The sequence below is a fragment of the Cynara cardunculus genome (genome assembly GCF_001531365.2).
Source record: "Cynara cardunculus var. scolymus isolate 2C chromosome LG 9, CcrdV1, whole genome shotgun sequence".
NCBI lineage: Eukaryota > Viridiplantae > Streptophyta > Magnoliopsida > Asterales > Asteraceae > Cynara > Cynara cardunculus.
Window position 1 is genome coordinate 4,796,410 of NC_037536.1, and position 21,311 is coordinate 4,817,720.

General features: G+C 36.8%; 3 protein-coding genes across 7 annotated transcripts in view; 2 read left to right on the plus strand and 1 right to left on the minus strand.

The window, feature by feature from the left end:
- The window catches only part of LOC112518350 (serine/threonine-protein kinase STY13), an 8,303-nt gene extending 262 nt beyond the window's left edge, over window positions 1-8,041 (plus strand). Inside the window, exons 1-7 of one of the 3 annotated variants that reach the window (XM_025126005.1) lie at window positions 1-243; window positions 387-1,037; window positions 1,697-1,829; window positions 1,908-2,103; window positions 2,551-2,675; window positions 3,564-3,722; window positions 7,271-8,041. In XM_025126005.1, the coding sequence (XP_024981773.1) occupies window positions 775-1,037; window positions 1,697-1,829; window positions 1,908-2,103; window positions 2,551-2,675; window positions 3,564-3,722; window positions 7,271-7,567 (1,173 nt within the window). In that variant the 5' untranslated portion in view covers window positions 1-243; window positions 387-774 and the 3' untranslated portion in view covers window positions 7,568-8,041. Of the gene's footprint in view, window positions 244-386; window positions 1,038-1,696; window positions 2,104-2,550; window positions 2,676-3,563; window positions 3,723-7,270 lie in introns of all 3 variants that reach the window. The other 2 variants (XM_025126003.1, XM_025126004.1) reach the window with 2 other exon arrangements.
- A 3,160-nt stretch (window positions 8,042-11,201) lies between these two features.
- LOC112517662 (MACPF domain-containing protein CAD1-like) lies at window positions 11,202-17,701 on the plus strand. Of its 3 annotated transcripts, XM_025125032.1 has the most exons (8): window positions 11,202-11,394; window positions 11,811-12,092; window positions 13,403-13,641; window positions 13,740-13,935; window positions 14,353-14,436; window positions 15,186-15,369; window positions 16,496-16,659; window positions 16,914-17,701. In XM_025125032.1, the coding sequence occupies exons 2-8, from the start codon at window positions 11,835-11,837 to the stop codon at window positions 17,517-17,519; spliced, it is 1,731 nt and encodes a 576-aa protein (XP_024980800.1). In that variant the 5' UTR covers window positions 11,202-11,394; window positions 11,811-11,834; the 3' UTR covers window positions 17,520-17,701. The 3 variants fall into 3 exon arrangements, with proteins under 3 accessions (XP_024980800.1, XP_024980799.1, XP_024980801.1); XM_025125031.1 differs by having other exon boundaries at window positions 11,202-12,092; XM_025125033.1 differs by lacking the exon at window positions 13,740-13,935 and having other exon boundaries at window positions 11,202-12,092; window positions 14,353-14,440.
- An 873-nt stretch (window positions 17,702-18,574) lies between these two features.
- Window positions 18,575-21,311, minus strand: part of LOC112517890 (expansin-A10-like) — a 3,146-nt gene continuing 409 nt past the window's right edge. The window contains exons 2-3 of the mRNA XM_025125263.1: window positions 20,650-20,962; window positions 18,575-18,993 (exon numbers count right to left, since the gene is read on the minus strand). Coding sequence (XP_024981031.1) covers window positions 18,681-18,993; window positions 20,650-20,962 — 626 coding nt within the window. The 3' untranslated portion in view covers window positions 18,575-18,680. The remainder of the gene's footprint in view (window positions 18,994-20,649; window positions 20,963-21,311) is intronic.

Below are 21,311 nucleotides of genomic sequence, written 5' to 3' on the forward strand. Positions count from 1 at the left end.
GGTAGTGCACAATTACATGCGTTGCCTTTTTCTCTATCTCTGACATCGGAGAAACAAGAATATCTTCACCGGGACGCCATCTCCAGAGATAGAAAAAAACACCCCTTTTTTTTCAATTTCTAGAGAGAGAAACGAAAGAAAACAAGAAATTTTTAGCAAAACGCACCGGCCAAGACGACTTCTTTTCAAATAAAAATATTTAGGGTTTATGCAGCTTCATCGTCATCTTCGTTGTTGTTGCTTGTATGTCTTCCTTTTTATACGAATATAGTCTTTAATCTACACACAAACAAACACATGCGCATATTCTCTTATTTGATGCTTCTCTAAGCTTTCCCTTTTATGGTCTCCCTTCTTTCTAACCATCTTATATATATATTTTTCAGGTTTCAAAGTTGAATTTCCATCTGGGTGTTTGCTATTTGGAATCTTTCTTCAATCAATCCATCTGGGTGTTGGTATTTATATTATTTTCTTTTGATTTTGGGGAAAAAGTTTCGATCTTTCAGTCATCACACTGTTTTATTGCTTGTATGTGTGGTGTTTGTGGAACTTTTAATCCCTTTTTAGATGATGGAAAGCTTAGTTTAGGGTTTTAGATGATAAGTTTGGTGGACATGATTGTCCCCAAAATTGGGTTTCTTTGAAAAACTGTAAAGAATTCTTTAATCTTCTCATGGTGGTTGATCATCTTGTGGGATGCATATGTGGATTTCTTGAAGGGTGTTTGTGAGGGTCAAGATGAGGAACAAGGGGATAATCTGAATTTGCAGTATGAGTAACAGTGAGAAGAACAACATCAACAGGGCAATAGAAGAAGGGGCATTTGATAGTAATAGTAATAATCATAGCAACAATAGCAATAATAAATCTGGAACAGCGAAATCGGGATCCGGTTGCTCGAAATCAGCTTGTTCAAATGGGTCAATCTCGAATTCAGACAGCACGATCGATGAGAGGGTGCTGGTTGATCCAAAACTGTTATTTATTGGAGCAAAAATCGGAGAGGGGGCTCATGGGAAGGTTTATGAAGGAAGGTGAGCAATGGTTCCTATGATTATAAAGCCTGCAATTGATCATTTATGTTTTATAAGCATTTAAATTTGGAGTGATTAACTTTGTTAGCCATTTGAAAGAAATCTTGGTTTAAGTTGGCATGTTTTTGCCCTGTTTGTATCACGACGCTTTGAAGTCATTTTGCCAACATGTACAAGGGTCCTTTTCCTTCCTTTGGATGTACATATACTTTTTAATTGATCTTTTTGAACCATTGACTTGACATTTTATTGCAAGCTAACCACAGTTCTTGCAAAATGCCAAAAAGAACATCATAATTTGCATCAATATATGATTTTGTTGGGCTCTTTGGATAGAGATTAGAGCTGCGTACATCTTACCCTCCCCTGACCCCACCTCCATGTGGGTACAATGGGTTCGCTATGTTTGGTTTGGTTCTTATATAATTTTGAAAATATTGTGGAAATATAGATGCAAGAAAGAACTCAAAACACTTTTTGTCCAAAATCGCTCATTCTTGAAAAGGGTAATGGTTTGCTTACCATGGAAAGCCGTGTATGATGGTTCCAAAGTTGAATTGCTTCTTCTTGTAGCAGATTTATGTTTACTGCATCCTTGAAAACATACTTCTTGTATAAGATTTATTGTTTATTCGTAGATATATGATGTGTTTTTGTAGGTATGGTGATCGGATTGTCGCCATAAAGGTTCTCAACCGTGGTAGAGATGCAGAAGAACGAGTTGCACTTGAAGGTCGTTTTGCACGGGAAGTTAATATGATGTCGAGAGTGAAACACGACAACTTAGTGAAGGTGGATTGCCTATTACAAGATTTGAACTTGATAGATGTCTTAGTTGATTATTTTAAGTTCATTACTTTTTTCTTGCAGTTTATTGGAGCTTGTAAAGATCCTTTAATGGTGATTGTCTCTGAGTTGTTACCGGGGATGTCACTCCGGAAATACTTAGGCAGTATTCGTCCAAATCAATTAGACCTGCACTTGGCGTTGAACTTTGCTCTTGATATTGCTAAAGCCATGGATTGTTTACATGCCAATGGGATTATACACAGAGATTTAAAGCCTGGTGATTATTTTCTGATTCCATTTCTGATGCTTCTTATTTTCAAATCTTTATTCATATTCATGTATGAATATCGGATGATTAATGATCATATTCATCTATGAAGATTCGAGATTGAATGATTATATTCATATATGAAGATTCGAGATTGAATGATTATATTCATATAGGATGATTGAATGAATAATGATCATCTTCATCTATGAAGATTGAATAATTATATTCATCTATGACGATTGAATGATTAATGATCATATTTATCTATGAAGATTGAATGACTACATTCATCTATGATGATTGAACGACTAAAGATTATATTCATCTATGAAGATTGAACGATTAAAGATTATATTCATCTATGAAGAGTGAATGATTGATGGTCATATTTTGTTGCCATTTTTGCATTTTTTTCACTTTGATACTAAGAAAATGTTTGAATCCTTGATGCAGACAACTTACTGCTTACTGCGAATCAGAAGTCTGTAAAGCTTGCAGATTTCGGTCTTGCAAGGGAAGAAACGGTTACTGAAATGATGACGGCAGAGACTGGAACTTACCGTTGGATGGCACCTGAGGTATATGGTTGTTGATTCAGTTTGAATTAATTGGACGCTTTTCATAGGTCAAATATTTTGAGATGGATAAAAAATATTGGATAAATTGCATGAAAAACAATTTACTTTGGTCTATTTCGTATTTTATGTGATATACTTTCAAAACCTTCATTTGGTACCTCATCTGTGATATCTCAAACATTTAGACCAACATACGTTACATAATACATAATACAGGAATCAAACCAAAGTATTGCATTTTCCTGCATTCTAGATGTAAACTAGGTACATTAATGTTTAAGATGCCACAACTGAGGTACCATAAATGAAAAGGCTTTGAAAGTACATTACATAAAATAGGAACCGGATCAAAGTGCGTTGCATTTTCCTGCATTAATAGGTGTAAACTAGAGGCCTGGGCTTTTTCAGGACTGTGCCCGAGCCTTCGAAGCCCGTTTTTGGTGAGCAAAAAAAGGCCCTTTTTTCAAGCCAGATTCTTTTGGGCTTTTTCGGGTTTAACTGGTTTTTTCAGGCTTTTTTAGGTCGGGCTTTTTCAGGTGAAGCCTATGCCCGGGCCTGCCCCCAAATTTTGGCCTAATTGGAGGCCTGGACCGGGGATTGGGTTCACTATGCCGGGGCGTTTTCTGGTCGGGATCAGGCACGCCTGGGCTGGGCTTCGGGCTTTGGTCTTTTTGTGCATCTCTAGTGTAAACTAGGTACCTTAATGTTTGTGATGTCACATCTTTGGTACCAAAATGAAGGTTTTTAAAGTACAATACACAAAATAGGAATCTGATCAAAGTACGTTGCATTTTCATGCAATTTATCCAAACCAAACGACCCAATATATCCATTCGGAATTAGCTTTTGGCTCCCCACCTGAATAAATTTAAATTGTAAAATTTGCAGTTGTATAGCACTGTGACCTTGCGTCAAGGCGAGAAGAAGCATTACAATAACAAGGTCGACGTTTACAGCTTTGGTATTGTGCTCTGGGAGTTGGTGACAAACCGAATGCCATTTGAAGGCATGTCGAATTTGCAGGCTGCTTATGCTGCTGCTTTTAAGGTGCCACATTCATCTTTCTTCTATCTAACGTCTTTTATCTGCTTTTCTATCTTTTGTTTCTTTCTGTGTGAGCATGGGAAAAGTTATATCTTTTTTGATCTCTTGTTGGTTTAGATAATTACAACTTGTTCATGCCATTTTTTTGGTATATTCAATTTGTTCATGTCAATTTTTGCTACTTCACGTTGTCAATCTTCGAGGACTTCTACTTGAACAAAAGCAAACCAAATGAGGTCTGTATAAGATGTATGCAGATCTGGCCTCTACCTCAAAGAGTAGAGCGGTTGTCTCTGTGAAGACCCCCAACTTGTGAAAGGTGTGTGGGGACTTCTACTTATCCTAATGAATTCCTTTTGGTACAAGTTCCCATTATAATCAAAACACTTATCTGTCCCAAAATAAATGTCTACGATGAAAAAGAAATACAATTTTAGAAATATGTAATTATCACAGTTTTACCCTTTAATAATAGGGAGAGTGATTGGTTTCTCCATCTCATAATTAACGATGGAAGTGGAAAGCTATCACTTAAGGGCCATTTGATTCACTTAAGGGACAGTGAAATGACAAATTTCTTGATGATGTTTGGTTTGTGGATTTTCTTGATGATGTTTGGTTTGTGGATTGAATTGATTGGATTCTGCTGAATTCTACTGTTGAGGGATTTGATCATTCCTTAACATAAGTGAATGATTTGAGTTAATATTTCATTGCATATGTTATACTTTGGTTTTAAAAAGACAAGTAATTTTGCATCCAAGTTAAGGGACCGTTTATCAAATGCTTAGTTGAGTAAGTACTTACCAAGTTATATCACCTTACCGGATGAATATGGTAAGAACCAAAAATCTTACCCGGTAAGAACGAGGCAAGGACTGAGAGTCTTACCCGGTAAATGAGGGCAATGACCCTTACCACGGTCAGCTCTTATTGGGTAAATTGTTGCATAGAAAGCCGTTTTTGTTGACTAAAATCTTACCTGGTAAGTAAATAATAATATTAAATTTTACCAATAAGTGCTTACCGGGTAAGTGTTTGGTAAACGGCCCCTAACCAACACCACCACCCCTAGCATGCGCCAATATCTCCACCACCACCACCACCACCACGTCGTTGCCACCACCACCATCGCCAATTAATATTATTATTCCACCATGCTCCCACCATCCTCCCACCACCACCACCCCTATCGCCCATCGCACCCTCAACCAATCTTCACTTCCTGGACCACCATTAAGTTGTTACTGTAACTACACCCACCCACCCCACCTCATCGTCACCGCCACATCATTGCTGTTTGCCGTCATAGCCGCCACGCACCCACCAAACCACATGCAAATTCCATTTCTTTTGTGAAATTCGATTCCAATTTCAACCAAGTACCAACCAAACGTGTTGGTCAAGTTTCATTCCAATTCCTTCAAAATCAAGTCCCGTTAATGGATTCCCATTCCACCAAATTCACCATTATGTGAACCAAACACTCTCTTACTTCTGAAAGTAGACATTTATTTTGGGACGGAGGGGGTAACTGAAAGTCCATTTAGAGATGACCATACCATATCAAGCGATGTTTATCATTTTATCATCTTCTCCACCATTGCCACCCTAATCTTCTTAGAGATGAACATATGTTCATTTGTGTACATGTCTGTAGCTTGCATAAGATTTTGCCCTTTAAGTTATAGTACATTTTGCCAATGTTGTAGAGATTTTATCTTTCAACTTTAATGTAAGTTCTTGATGACTTAGGACTCTTTCAAACAATTTGCGGGTCTTGGGTGGTACCGTAGCAAGGATTAGGTAGATTATCTTGTCGTCTTTAAGAAAAAGAGGATACTTATGGAGGAAGGGTGCATTGGTCCTTATCTACAAGAACAATGTATATATTGGTAACCCTGGGTGTCCAGGCTAGTTTACACACATCTCGACTAATCCCATAGGGCCCTGAAGTTAAATGCCACACAACCCTTCCAGTGGTATGTCTTATCGGTTAAGCTACCCCTCAGCGCAACAATGTATATATTCAACTTGTGTCTATATATGTGTGGGCGAAGGATTGTGTGAGAAGAAGAGTTAAGGTGAGAAGAAGAGTTAAGGTGAGAAGTGTAAGAAGGGATTTGGACCCTTGATCACCTTTAATCTCAAACCCACCCATGCATCCCATTTGATAGATTGGTTGGATTAGCCCACTTTTCTATAGCCTGTTGTTTTTTTAATACCTTTTCATAGAAAAATTCCACATATTTCATGGGGATTGATCCGGTGCCTCATCTCGATGCATTTCATCCTAATGTGCATCTAAGAGTGGAGATCTTTTCTTACGCTTCTCACCTTAACCCTCCTTCTCACCGGAACCCAACCTAATAAGTGTGTATGTATATATGGAGAGGGAGGTTCAAACAAGAACAAAGTCAAAATAAGAGAACACGAAGACGTCTAGATCACATGCGATTTTAGACTAAAATCACATGAGGTTCGGTCAACCTAGGGGTGCGCACTGGCACGCTTGGCCCAACTACCTAGCATTGTGTTCTCGAGTCTCCTTTTATGAAGGAAAGGAAGGGAAAAAGGAAGGAAACCAGGAGGTAAACCTTTACCGTGTTTTTGCTCTGAAGGTTCGGTGTTTTTTGTGGTCTCATAGGTCTCACGAAAACATACTAATCTCACATGATTCCAAGTCTCTTTCTCTATATATATAGGGAGAGAGAATGTAGGCTGAAGGAAACATAAAAATGAGAGTTTGGGTCCGAGTCCGACAAATCAAACCAACCTGTTTGATTTGACTAATTCTAAATGTGTTCGTTTAACCCGTTACCTGTTTTGATTTTTTAACAATCCGATCTAACCTATCTATTTACCATGTTTATAATAACACCTCCTTCGTCCCTATTCCTATCGTTTTCCACATGCCATAACATAAAAAGGGCAGATTAGCAAAAAAACATCATCCATACATCAATTCACCAAATTGAAAACCAACAATGACGGATTGACGATAACCAATTTGACAAATATTTGTTTCAAAATTGATCGAAACACATTCCAACGCGGAATTGTTTATCAGATATGCGCAATATATCCCACTCAGAAATAGTAGGGTCTGGGGGTAGGATGTATGCAAACCTTAATTCTTTCCAAAGGGGTCCTTTGGTTAAATGACCTTCTGTCAGTTTTTTAATTAAAATCCATGACTTTAGTACAGGTTTGTGAATGTCACTGCTTAACAGAAGAATGCTACTTTCATGCCTAGAAACCTTTCAGAATGTCATTGATATAGAAAGAACTTGTCAAGAGGTCATTTAGCTAAATAACCCTCCGAAACAAAAAACCCAAGGGGCAGAGTGACCGTTTTTGTGAAACCCTCGGCTTGGACAAAAGGTTTTTCCGATTATTATTTTGAGTAGAAATGTATTTGTGTTTAAATCTAGTGTCGTTCGTTCATATGCTTCGGTATGATATACAATACATTATTATGTTGTAACTCTTGCTCAAAAACTGATACCCGAAAACCTCCATTTCTAACCCTCTTTGCTCACTTGAAACAGCAAGAAAGGCCAAATCTTTCAGAAGAAATCTCACCTGAACTCGCGTTCATCATCCAATCATGTTGGGTTGAGGATCCCAATATGCGACCAAGTTTTGATCAAATCATACGGATGCTCAACACCTTCCTCTTCACCCTTCCGCCGCCACCCGACCCATCGCCGGAAGAACGCGATGCCGCCGAGGATGCAGCTGCAGCCAGTAATGGCACGATGAACGAGCTCTCTGCACGCTCCAGACGCAAGTTTTCTTTTCTTCGCCAGATTTTTGCTGCCAAAAAGACCAAGAACTCACAGTGAATCGCGGGTAAGATCTTTTGGGCGGTTTTAATATCTAAAAAGACGAGAACTTGAAAACCAAATTGTGAATCTTGATGCAAAAAGCGTTGAATAGATGAAAAAAAATCATGTTAGGGAAATAGATACAATGGAAGTGTCTTTAGTCGACATTGGTTGTAAATGAGGCTCATAAAACCCTAGATTTTTCGTTCGTGTTAATATGAATGCTGCTCTAGTTCAGCTATTCGAAAAGCCTAGGCCCTTTTCTCGGGTAATTTACAACTTTTGTTGCATAAGGTACAAGTTAATATTGCATCATCGCTTTCGATGGAGGAAAGGAGTATAACTTATGATATAGGACTTAATGTTAACAACAAAGTTCTTCTTTTGATTACTATGATTCGTCAAGAAATCTAAATACCATGTGATTCTGTCGAGTGTCGACTGTAACTTGGATGACTAAGATGATATAGCATTACTCTTAACGTGAATTTCGTATTTTATGATCTTGAAATGTACTACTTTAATTGCACATCGTTGATCAACCGGTAAGACGTTGGGTTTGCTCTCCACGGCCATCAGAGGGTTTATCTGACTTTTACCTACTAATTTTCTCCTTACATATATCAACATCATGACTTACTTTTTATATTTTTAATGTATGATTTGAACTGATTTTGATATAAATAGACGTGTATACAACACAAGTTGTATAAAATTTTGTGTATTTTGATTTAGAAAGAATAGGCGGAGAAATTTTGTGTTATCATTGTCATTTTCTTTTTGTTAATCATGAGTGTTCGGACCAGCTTGCGGGCATCTTGAGTGGCCTTGCAGGAGTTGAACAGCCTAGAAAATCTCCAATGGCTTTGTAGGACTCGAACTGATAATGTATAAGAAAGATCCTCTGAGATCCAAGTTTTATAGTCAGTTGAACTAACAATGCAGTAATCATGAAACTATGTGACTTTTTGGGTGTTTGAATGTGGACAAATAAGTTTGGGCATATAAAATAAAATGTAGTGTTGGCCAAATGCCCATGATGTCCTTTTCAAACATTAATTGATGTCTTTGAGATATTTTGATTGTACCTACTTTTTATATAAATTTAAAGCAGAAATGAATAGAACAGTTAACATGTCACTTTTACTTGGTCTTTGTCTTTTGAAACACCGTCTCATCTCTTGTTTAATTGGTTTGTTAAAAAATATATTATTATTTTTCAACCACAAGGATGGTACTTGATTGGTTTAAGCTTGGCTTTAAAAGTTAAAAGTACTTGGAGGTTTCATGTTCAAATCCAAGAAGGAATAAAAATCCTCTTGTGGCCACGGAAGTTCAAATGCGGTGACTAGGGGTGTTCATGGGTTGGATTGATCGGGTTGAAGACATTTGATCAACCCAACCCAATGCTTGCGATTTGAAAAATCTTAACCAACCCAACCCAAACGAAAGTGCAACCCAACCTAAACCGTACGAGTTGGTCGGATTGATACTTTGGTACATTAAAATATTCTTCTAACATTGAATATGTTATTTTTCTTCTCATAATTTATTTTTCATCATCAACCATTTGATACAAATTATCCATACTTTTTACGTATATCACATTCAGTTAATTTTCCCAATTTACGTATATATGTTTAAAATTACTAAACATATATACGAATGAGTTATATAGAGATGTGAATAGATTGGAAAAATGTGTATATGAAAGTGTATGTAATAGTGTTATTATCTAATGTATATATTAATAGAATTTTTTTAACAATCATATTAAATCCAAAAAATAAAATAATATCGGGTTCATCGGGTTGGATTGAGTTCAAATAATATCAACCCAGTACGTACGGGTTGAAAATTTTACAACTCGATTAGACATCGAGTTGTTTCGGGTTGAGTTATTTCGCGTTGGGTTCATCATGTTGGTCGGGTTTTTGAACACCTCTAGCGGTGACTCCGGGCTATCTGCAAAACAGGTGGTAGTCCTTAGATTTGTCGGCTCGTATAGCGGGTTGGATATCCAGGTTAATAAAAAAATATTATTTTCTTATGAAACTTTTCATTTTGAAAAATTAATTTTATTCATAAAATTTATTTTGAGGAACCGAAATAAAATCACTTTTACTTTATTTTTATTTTTGAGGAGATGAATTTGATCATTAAAAAATTAAATGTTTTAAGGTTTTGATTTATGATTTTTTGGAATATGAACGAATTCTAATATTATATGATTGAAAATAAAAAAGACAACACTCAAAAAACCGAAGTACTAAAAACACATACCCACTTGTAATTATACCTGGCATATTTTATTAACAAATCATTTGATAACAATATTGTAATTCGAATTTATCGATTCATATAATTTTATTGTGGATATTAAAGGGTTTGATTTTAGAGATTTAAAGAGAAGGAATATGAAGTGAGATATGATATAATTGGCATTTTCATAACAAGCAATTATCATATTTGATAAACATGTTTGATGGATAATTGAGTTGCAGATTCACTATTTTGTCACCATATAATATCACACATGATGGTTATTTGTTTCGGGTATTCTCGTAAACCGTTCTATTTTTAACCTTTAACTATATATATATATATATATATATGTGTGTGTGTGTGTGGAGAGTTGGATTCTGGTGAAAATAAAAGTTACGGAGAGAAGGGGAAGATGAGATCTCCACCCTTAGATAAATCTTAGGGGGTGTTTGAGATTGTTTATTTGAAACAACTTATGTTTTTCTATAAAAACATTTATCAACTTATTATAAGTCAGAAGAGTTTAACTTTTTTAAAAACTTCATATTACCTGTTTGACACCGGTATAAGTTGTTTATCCAAACACTCAAAAGTGCTTATTACTGATGTCACACCGGAATAAGTCAATATGTTGTTTTTATAAGCAATTCCAAACACCCCCTTAATTGAAAAGTTCCACTAGATCAATATTAATGAGAAACACCACATCAAATCCTTGGGTTGGTTTTAAAGCGATCAAGGGTCAAAATTCTTTCTTACACTTCTCATCTTAGTTTCTATTCTCACACGATTATTCATCTACACACATGAATGTATATATGTGTGTGTGTGTATATATATATGTATATATATATGAGAAGCGAAGGATCTTGTGAGAAAGTAAGTTTTGGTGAGAAACATAAGAAGAGATCTGAACCCTTAATCACTTTTAATCTCATACCGACACCATAAATTGTGCTTTAGAAGGGAATTGATCCGGTGCATCTCGATGCACCTCATTAGGGTTAGGTTCCAGTGAGAAATAAAGTTATGATGAGAAACATAAGAAGAGATCGTCACTCTTGAGTTAATCGTTAATTGAATGTCTATACTAATGAGGTATACCAGATTAATTTCCTTCTAAACCCTAATTCATGGATGGATATAAGATTAACATTGATCAAATGTTCAGATATTTTCTTACACTTATCACCATAACTTTCATTTTCACACGATTTTTAGCCGGATCCCATAATTCATATATTTATATATCCAAGTCCAAAGTGGTGACGTTCAAAAATAAATTCAAATAAAAAGAATCCTGAAGAGTCAAAGGCCGTGTTTTGGACTCAATACTGTTGAAAACTGGTGTACCCAAAATAGTTGGCAAATTGAGGGAAAATACATAACATACCAAAGAAATCTTTGAGTTCAACTTTGGATATACGGCAAAAATTACGAATTCAATCAAACAGAAGTCGGTTAGATATTTCTTTTCCCTCATCAGATTTAGATATATGGGTATGATGCACTTCTGTTGATGAAACCGAGACCACTTCATTGATTGAGTTTCGATACTTCAAAGTTTGATTCATGGTTTGGTAAATCTCGATTCTCCTTTTCACTATTACAGCTTCAATTTTTGTTGGTGTTTTGTATGATTTTAGCATCGTCTTCTTGTTCAACAACCCTAATCGATTATTGGGTTTCGAGTTTCCTCTATATCGGATTTTTCTTCATGGGTTTAATTACATTTTAGCCATAGATTTGGTGCAAGAACGCTATTTGGAGGAAAAAAGGTGTTGTTATTAGTTTATTTAGGGTATTGTTTGTTGTTTAGATCAGACTTTCTTCCCCATTTTGCTGTTGAAATCTGTTCAATCTGCCCTAATTCAAAAAGGTTTTTGGATTTACCCTAATCATCTGATTTTCTGAGGTTGGGTTTAGAATCACATATTTGTTGTTGAATGGAATCAACAAGTTTGTGAAAAATTGGATGTTTCTGTTTGAAAATTAGATTGGGTTGTCTAAATTTGATGAGATGGAGGAAAATGCAGCAGCTTTTCATACTGCTAAGAATTCAGTACAGGCATTGGGTAAGGGTTTTGATGTAAATTTCGACACGAGATTGCTATATTGTAAGGGAGTGGCAGGGTCTAAAGTTGTGGAGATTGATGAAGAACACAAAAGGGATCTTTGGTTGTATGATAACTTGGTCGTGCCGAATGTGTCAAGGGATATAGAGAACAATCAAGATCCAGTTAACCGTAATAGTTCTGGGGTTTGCAATTATCATGAGGTATATTATTAATCCATATTGACTTTTGGTTTTTCTTTTCGTTTTTGCATATTATAAAATATTTATATGGTCAGATGGGTGTTCATGGAAACAATTGCTCTAATCTTTGGAGTAGAGTAGAGGTCAGGTCTGTGTACATCCCTTCCACGAGATGACCCCACTTTTGAGTGGGCCATACTGGGTCAGTTTGGTTTGGTATCGTTTTAGAAGCGTGGTCTGCTTACATTGTTAAATGCGTACTCAATTGTTGATCTTTTGGTAAAGTTGGAAGATTATTAGGTATAGCCAAGCTCGAAAACTAATGATTTTCCCTCAGCCCTGAAATCAGGGACCGTTTGAACTTTTGGTATTCAAACATGGTGTTTTTAAATTCCTATTTTGTGGTATTTTTTAGTAAACATCAATGTGGTTCTGTTAAAACCAAACCAAACCAAACCAAACCAAACCAAACCAAACCAAACCAAACTAAACCAAACCAAACCAAACTAAACAGACATGGCAGATTTCATGAAGAGGTAAGGTCTGTGGAGGGTAACATGTATGCAGACTTTACCTCTGCGGCTCTACCCCAAGTGGTAGAGAGGGTTGTTTCTGTGAACACCCCCGGCTTGCGAAACAAATTGACAAATCTGGAGAGTAAGATTATAGGTGAGTATGTGTTCAAACAAGCAAACAAACAATGTAACAGGGCCGAGTAAAAGGGAAATAGGTTAAATGTATAGTATCATTTCTCTGTGTGCGACCCTGTTTGATGTACATTAGTCCTAGAGTTTCTTCTTGTAATTGTAGTTATATTACTCCCTCCGTCCCAAAATAAGTGTCCACAATATAAATGGCACACAGTTTTAGACATACATAATTATTACACTTAGTTAACCAAAGGACGACTTAACCCAAATAAATTAATCTATCTTATCAACTCTTAGATATTTGTGCATTTAAGGGCAGACATGGAAATTTAGTTATCTATTTTTGAAAGTGTTGGGACAAACGTAAATATAAATGTGGAAACTTATTTTGGGATGGAGGGAGTATTGGACTGTAGGTAGGGGATGGTGGGATATGCATTACATACGATACAATTTCGATTTCCAAATGACATATTTACTACTAATTGCTCAAAGTCTTTGCCTTAGTTGGAGGCGTTCACGGAATGTCGGAATCAAAAGAGGAAATGTCTGCATACATCTTATATTTCCGAGACACTACTCTATGTGGGATTTACTGGGTTCATTTGGTTTAGTTTGGGTTTTTTCCTTAAAGGCGTACCCCTTTTTGTATAATTTTTTTAATGAACTTTATGATTGCAGATGGTCGAATATTTTAACAAGAGAGCTAACCTATCAGGCAACGTTCCTCTTGGTAGCTTTAATGCTGCATTTAGCCTTACGGGTTCAAAACATATCGATGCTGCAGCCACCAAGACCCTGTGTATGGATGGTTATTTCATTCCACTTTCTAAGTTTGAGCTCACAAAGTCCTCTCTAGTGTTGCAAGAAAGCGTTAAACGAGCGGTCCCCACATCATGGGACCCACCAGCCTTAGCAAGGTATCCATCTTATTGTATTATGTAAAAGAATTTTATTTGAATTTCTTTGACCTAACATTACCACAAATTGCTTTTTGTTTTATCATTTTTTGTGACAGTTTTATCGAGAATTTTGGCACACACGTTATCACATCAGTTACGATTGGTGGGAAAGATGTCATATATGTCAAACAACACCTATCGTCACCGTTGTCAACAGTCGAGATAAAAAACTACGTTCAGGATATAGGAAACCAGAGGTTCTCCAACACTGAAAACCTTACCGATTCGGGTCTTTTGAGATACAAGGAAAAGGCTAGTTTTTCTATTATCTTTCTTATTTATTCATTCATGCTCAAGCACAAGCTACTAAATAGTCACGTTTCAAATTACTAAGAAATAATTTATAACCTTGAGGGCCAACTCAACCAACAAATAAAGGCTAGGCCTTTGTCTCCTACATAGGTTGCTACTTGCTAGTTCGAGTCTCCTCAGGTCCACTGGAGATTTTCCTGGTTATTATCTTCAGGGCCCCATGGGATTAGTCGAGGTGCCACAAGCTGGCCCGGACACTAAGATGCACCAAGATCGTTCCTTTGTTTCATGCTTATTTTGTTCTTCTAGCACTTTTATTTTCTTGAAGTCATCACTTTGTGTGATTCTTTTTACGGTTTGTAGTTTTCACTACCCTTCTTACACTTCCTCCATTGGTCATGTTTCTTGTTTTTTCAGGGTGGTGATCCGTCGTTGTTCAGTAGCCAAGGCATATATCCTCAACCCACAAGTGCACCATCGCTCAGTACAAATGCAAAGGAAGTATGTAAGACTGTATGCCTTTCATTGTATCATTTCTTTCCCACATGTTATATAACAAAGCCAATATTTGTAGGATGTATAAAATCATAATGAATGATTTCTCTGGAAAGATGCATTGTTATTGCTTAATGCGATGATAGTTTCTTATCTACAATCACGACAAATTTGTTTTAGTTTCTGAAATTAAAAAAAGTAAATTTGCTTGATGGTCAAAAGTCAATTATTGACTTTTCTTTAATCAAAGGGAATGATAAAAGATAGGATGAATCTCACTTTTTTAGGGTGTAAAATGTTAAGTACCAATTAAGAGCATCTTTTTTAAAAAGAGGACGCCTATTGAAATGAACTAAGAATGAAAAGCAAGTTTCTGGATGTTGAATGGACAAGGTTTCACAAACCGTCCTGATAGGTTGACCTTGTTGATCTTCCACCCTTTGCGAAAATCACTTCATGGTTCTTTGAAAAACCCTGAATCTTGGTGATTATTGAGCGCCTGGGCCAGCTTATACACACCTTAATCCCATGGGGCCCTAAAGTTAACAGTCGAACAAACTTCGAGTATCAATGAGGGAACTCAAATTGGTGACGTTGGAGAACAAACTCAAGGCCTTACCAGTTAAGCTATTCCAAAGAATTAGGACCCCCTGGGGGGGATGAGTTTCTTGTATTAAGTCATTTGGTTGGATGTTTTACAAATACAGATTTTGGAGTAATATTAGATTAAATATTTGATTTCTTCGGTTATGCAGGATGTAACAGTTATTTTCCGAAGAAGAGGAGGAGATGATCTGGAGCAAAGCCATACTCGATGGGAGAAAACTGTGAAATACTCCCCGGATGTCATTGGCATGCAATTCGTTCCCATTACTTCTCTTCTCGAAGGAGTAGCTGGAAAGGAGCATTTGAGTCGTGCTATAGCTCTCTATCTTGAATGTAAGACGTCTTATCTTTCATTCAATATCATGTTCGTTGAATCTGAAAAGGGTTTTTATTAATCCCAAGATATTAAAGAAAGATAATATCATTCAAACGCTTTTGCCTCTTTTTGGCAATTGCTATACGATGTTGCAATTCAAGTGATTGTGAATGGATGAAAATGTAGAACATATGTTACACAAGCGGCTTTTAGACCAAGTGTCGATCTTGTCATCGCTTAAGAGCCCCTTGTGGAAAAGTTACTTTACAGTTAGGCATGGGTGGATGCAGGTTATCGGCGTAGGAGGCACATGCCCCCAACCAAATGTCAAAAAAGTTTGATTTAAAAAAAAACCCTAATTCTCGTATTTATTCCAACATTTTTCCGTTGCCCCCAACTTACTTTCAGCGATTCACTCATTCTTCTGGCGACCCACTTAATGCTTTTGGTGTTGTAATTCTCAACAATTCTAGTGTTTTTTGGATGGTTTCGATAATTAAAGACTGACGCTTCATTTGGAATGCTTGTTATTTTTGTAAGGTTATGTGCTTTTTGCTGCCGTCAATGGTGTCTTACTAAGGGTTTTTGAATAACTTGAAAACTGAATAATCCAAAACCGTTTTACCCAAACCTTATTCGGTTCGAATGAGCTATTCGACTTGGATTTTTTCTTGATACCCTAGATGTGCTCCCAATCACCTCACTTTCCGAATCCGCCACTACACTTGGGCCATGGCAACCGTAAGCTAGTTTATGCTTTGTGCTTATTGAAAAATCCTTGCTTTGTTAGCCATAAACTAGCTTATAAGCTACTTCAAGTAGCGTTTTAATAAGTTTCAGGGGTTCTTTTTCCACTTTTTTCCAATTATTCTCCTTCTTGTTTTTCCAATAGTTTTTCAACATTGTTCTTTTAGGTCACTTTACATTCTCATTTAGCTTTTCTGCTAGTTTTACCAAACGTGATTAGTTTGTCAGGGTAGTTTATTTGCCAACAACTAACTTTTCAGCTAACAACTGGCTTTTCAGCTAACAAGTAGCTTATCAGCTAGTTTGCCGAGTATAGGCTTAGAAACTTGACTCAAAAGAATTGGTTGCTGATACGGTCTTTTTCTAACTTATTTTGCATGCTTTTTTAATGCACAGACAAGCCTCAGATTGAAGAGCTGAGATACTTTCTCGAGTTCCAGGTGTCACGAGTATGGGCACCGTTACAGGATCGGCTTCCAGGCCATCAAAGAAAGGAACCTGTTTGTCCATCTTTACAATTCAGCATGATGGGTCAAAGGCTTTATGTTTCTCAAGATCAGGTATGTGTGTTTCATTTCATATTTTAGTGTGCATACACACACACACACACACACACACATATATATATATAAATTGAAGTATATGTTTACATACGAAAAGTAGTCGCACACACTTCTCTTCTTAGTGAGGCTTCAATCCTCGACCTTTAAGGAGGTTGGGATCTACCCGTAACCCTGGTACCATTGAACCCTTTTGGTGTGTTCCTATATATGTTCATGATCATATATTCTTTTACTTGTGTATTTATACGTAGATATCGGTGGGGCGGAAGCCCGTGACTGGAATACGATTATGCTTAGAAGGTTTGAAGCAAAACCGGTTAAGCATTCATATTCAACACTTGCAATGCCTCCCAAAGATCCTCCGACCATATTGGGACACACATGTAGCCATTGGTGCACCTAAGTGGCTAGGACCCGAGGAGCAAGACAGCCGATGGTTCGAGCCAGTGAAATGGAAGAACTTCTCGCACGTCAGCACCGCACCCATCGAAAGCCCCGAAGCCTTCATCGGTGACTCAGCCGGCGTGCATATCATCACCGGGGCCCAGCTCGGCGTCTGGGATTTTGGGTCCAGAAACGTTCTGTACATGAAGCTTCTATATTCACGGCTGCCCGGTTGCACCGTACGAAGATCTTTGTGGGACCACACTCCTGATAAGTCAAAACGAACAGTGGGTCCCGGTGATTCGAGCTCGGGTTCGAGCGGAAATAATAGGTTGGCGAAATTTGTCGATATGGCGGAGATGAGTAAGGGGCCAGCGGATCCACCGGGGCACTGGGTGGTTACTGGTGGTAAGCTGGGGGTGGAGAAAGGGAAAATTGTATTGAGACTCAAGTATTCTCTGCTAAACTATTGAGTGTGGTTATGTTAGTAAACTATGTAATGTGGGTACCGGGTCGGGTCGGCCCAAGTTGGGCTGATCGGGTCATGGGTTTATCGTTTTGGATGTTTCTTTTTTCTAATTTGATTAGGAATGTTTCGAATTTTGAAGAAAATACAAAATATTTTGTCGAACTTGTGGTATGGTTGATATATAAAGTTGTGGATTTTACTAACATGGCTAGTTTAACCGTTAAATAGCTAAGGTGTCGTTTACTAAACACTTATCCAGTAAGCGGTTCTTGGTGAAATTTAACATCATCATTTACCTACCGGGTAAGATTTTAGTCAATAAAAACAGTATCCTATTTGACAATTTACTTGGTAAGCACTAACCGTGGTAAGAGTCGTCAATCTTACTTACCGGGTAAGACTCTCGGTCCATGCCTTACTCGTACCGTGTAAGATTCTTAGTCCTTGCCATACTCATTCGATAAGGTAATGTCGACTTAGTAAACGCTTATCCAGATAAACGTTTGGTAAATGATCTCTAACTTATTTGTTAACGTTACTTTTTCAGCTATCAACTAGTTTATTACTAACAACAACTAACTTATCAGCTAGTTTACCAAAAGCTTACCGGGTATAAATGCCTACTAGGGTCACTTACATTATAGAGTGAGTATGGCGAGAACCAATAATCTTATCTGGTGAGGAAAAAAAACACTTACCGGTTAATGCTTACCGGGTAAAGACACTTACCAACAATTTATTATGATGGCCCAGAATGTCACCCAACAAAATTGATGACTCTTACAAATCAACAATTACTGGTAAGCGTTTAGTAAATGATCCTTTAGTCTTGTTTAACCACAAAAGTTCAGTCTCCTCTGTAAGATTTAAGTATAGATGCATATTCACCGCGAGTGGTTTTTAGTCCCAACATCGAAAAGTAACCATTTTAGGTCCGATCGTCCCAATCAAGTCCATGTTTTCAAGATGTTTGAACTATATCAGACTTAAATACAACATTATTCTCCGACAACTCTTCAGCACTTAATGGCACATATTTAGCAACAAATATTATTTCATACAAGATTTCTTTTGAGTATTCCAACATTGTTCGTAGTATAATATAAAATCAAACATGAATTCCCCTTTTATTTAAATTTTAATGGGGTTTTGGTCGAATGTTTATTTATAAATCATCAAACTGACCACCTTGAAATGTCTGTCCAAACTGCCAACCAGCAGGTGCCACGTTATAGCTGGTGACAGTTCTTCCATCACTGGCTGTTATCCTAAAAGAGAGGCTTTGACCATTGAGATAAGAGTTGCTTTGCCAATTTTGACCCCAATTTCTCGTCAATGTTTGCCACCCCGTTTTTGACCCTTTGATCGAGACCCTATGGACGTCCCCTGCACCTCCGACATTAGTTATCAAAACCAAGTTGAAGTAAGAGTGACCGTTAATGGTGAACCTCATTCCTCCTTTCTTTAAACATGGTACCCTGAAATAAAAATATATATAAATTATGTCTCAAAATAAATGTAAGGATAAAGCTACTATTAAAGAGTCAAGTTCAAAGAAAAACCTTTTGAAAAATGAAAAATTAAGCAACACCTTAATAACCCTTCATGTGTATGGTATATACATGTACATACAAATAATAACCCTTCATGTATACCGTATATTCAAGATTTTTTGATATATATATATATATATATATATATATATATATGAGATCATGTGAGACAAAACTCTTTTTTTGAGACACATGAGACTAGGGGTGTAAATGATTCGAGTCGAGCTCGAGTATCACTATACTCGACTCGAACTCGAAACCGAATTTCCAAGCTCGAACTCGACTCGAAAACTCACGAGTAGTAAAAATCAGAGCTCGACTCGAACTCGATAACTATTTCTCAAGCTCGAACTCGAACTCGAGCTCGAACTAAGCTCGAATCAAGCTCGAACTACAACTCGAATCAAGCTCGAACTCGAACTCGAATCAAGCTCGAACCAAACTCACTCATTGAAATTTATAAAACTTAGGGTCTTTCTCTTATAAATTTTAAAACTTAAAAGTGTTCTCTTAGTTTTTATAAAARTAAAGAGATCAACTTCAAACTTMATCATCAAAAAGACAAAGTTAGAAAATTGCATTCATCTTCCTCTCTTTTTATAACATATTTTCTTTCTTCCTTTACCATCTATCTTCCAATGTGGGACAACTTCACTAACTTTTTTATAGTTTTTCTTTGTCTTTTTTTAATTGTTTAAATATCTAAAAATATAAGGCATTTATATTATTTATATTTTACATATTTTATCATAAAACCTGATTATATACTTTAAAACTAATTATATATAAAATAATCGAGTATCTCACGAGTTTTTCGAGTCGAGTATTGGGTAGCTTGACTCGACTCGTTAATATGTCGAGTCGAGCTCGAGTTCGAGTCGAGGCTATTCGAGTCGAGTGTTGACCTAGCTTTGACCGAGTCGATCTCGAGTAGCTCGCGAGTTGTCTCGTATCGTTTACACCCCTACATGAGACAACATTTTTATACTTGAAATTTCATAGCAAAACACTGTGTAGGTAACATTCACAATGTTTTTGCTGTGAAAGCTCGACTTTTATTACCTTTACAACATTTTGTTGTGATGTTTTAAGTGTAAAAATGTTGTTTCACGTATCTCACGAAAACAACCTTGTCTCACGTGAACCCAAACCCCCCACACATATTACGTTTTTAGTTCTTGTAGTTAGTTGAAAGTTTTTATTTTCATCCTTATGATTTTGAAATTACAATTTTGATCCCTACGTTTATAATTTATTTCCTTTTTTTGTCCTTATAATTTTAACATTTTATTATTTTTTTGTCCCTATAGCTTACAATTCCATTTATATTTTAGTCCTTCATACTTAAAAGTAGTGTTTTGACATCAGAAACGAAAATAGAAATGAATTACAAATCATGGAGATCAAAACCGTAATTTCAAAATCACAGGGACGAAATCTGTATATTTTAACAAACCACGGGAACGAAAAACGTAATTTACTCTAAATATAACTTAGAAAACTTGACATTTACGGTATCAAATATTAGAAGATTGAGAGGAATTAAATGAAGTTTGTTAATTAATTGGGTTATTTTGGTACCTCCTATAGGCGACTGGAACGATCCCTGCACGATACTGTGCAATTTTTAAGAATGCCGGCTCCGAGAGATCAAAGTGGCGGAGTGGGGGATTGCACCACCCACCATTGTCATTGGCCAGTGCGTAGTTTGGGGGGCAGAAGTTGGTGGCAGTGATGGTAATGATGCCATGAAGACACCATTTTGGGTCATCGACACACCGCAATTGGTAGCAAGCGCCGCAGCTCAGCCCATGGTTGAAGAGGCTGGTGCTTAATGCCGCCGTGTTTATGCCGTACCCGTCGCTGTACAGGTTGCCGTAGCCACATGCACCTCCTGCATATTTAAAATTGTTTACAAAAAGGTATATGATAATAATAATAACAATATATAGTGAGAGAGAGGCAAGATCAAACGAGAACGGTACCTATTTAAAAAAATGGGGCAAATCACGTATAAAATCACATGTAATTTTACATTAATGGTAAAAAAAAGTGTCTGGATCACTTGTGGTTGCATCTTCAGGTTGCCGGGCAAGGTTGCCTAAATCACATGTGATTTTATATGTGATGTTAGTGTAAAATCACATGTGATTCGCCCCTTTTCTTGTTTTTTTAAATATGTATCGTTCTTGTTTGATTCTCTCTCTCCGTGTGTGTGTGTGTGTATATATATATGTGGGGGG

What these genes read in the sequence shown, in the direction of transcription:
- LOC112517662 (XM_025125031.1), top strand. Translation starts at nt 11,835, where the DNA reads ATGGAGGAAAATGCAGCAGCTTTTCATACTGCTAAGAATTCAGTACAG. An exon ending in GGGTTTGCAATTATCATGAG is followed by an intron (nt 12,093 to 13,402) that starts GTATATTATTAA and finishes TTATGATTGCAG; the next exon opens with ATGGTCGAATATTTTAACAA. An exon ending in TTTTGAGATACAAGGAAAAG is followed by an intron (nt 13,936 to 14,352) that starts GCTAGTTTTTCT and finishes TTGTTTTTTCAG; the next exon opens with GGTGGTGATCCGTCGTTGTT.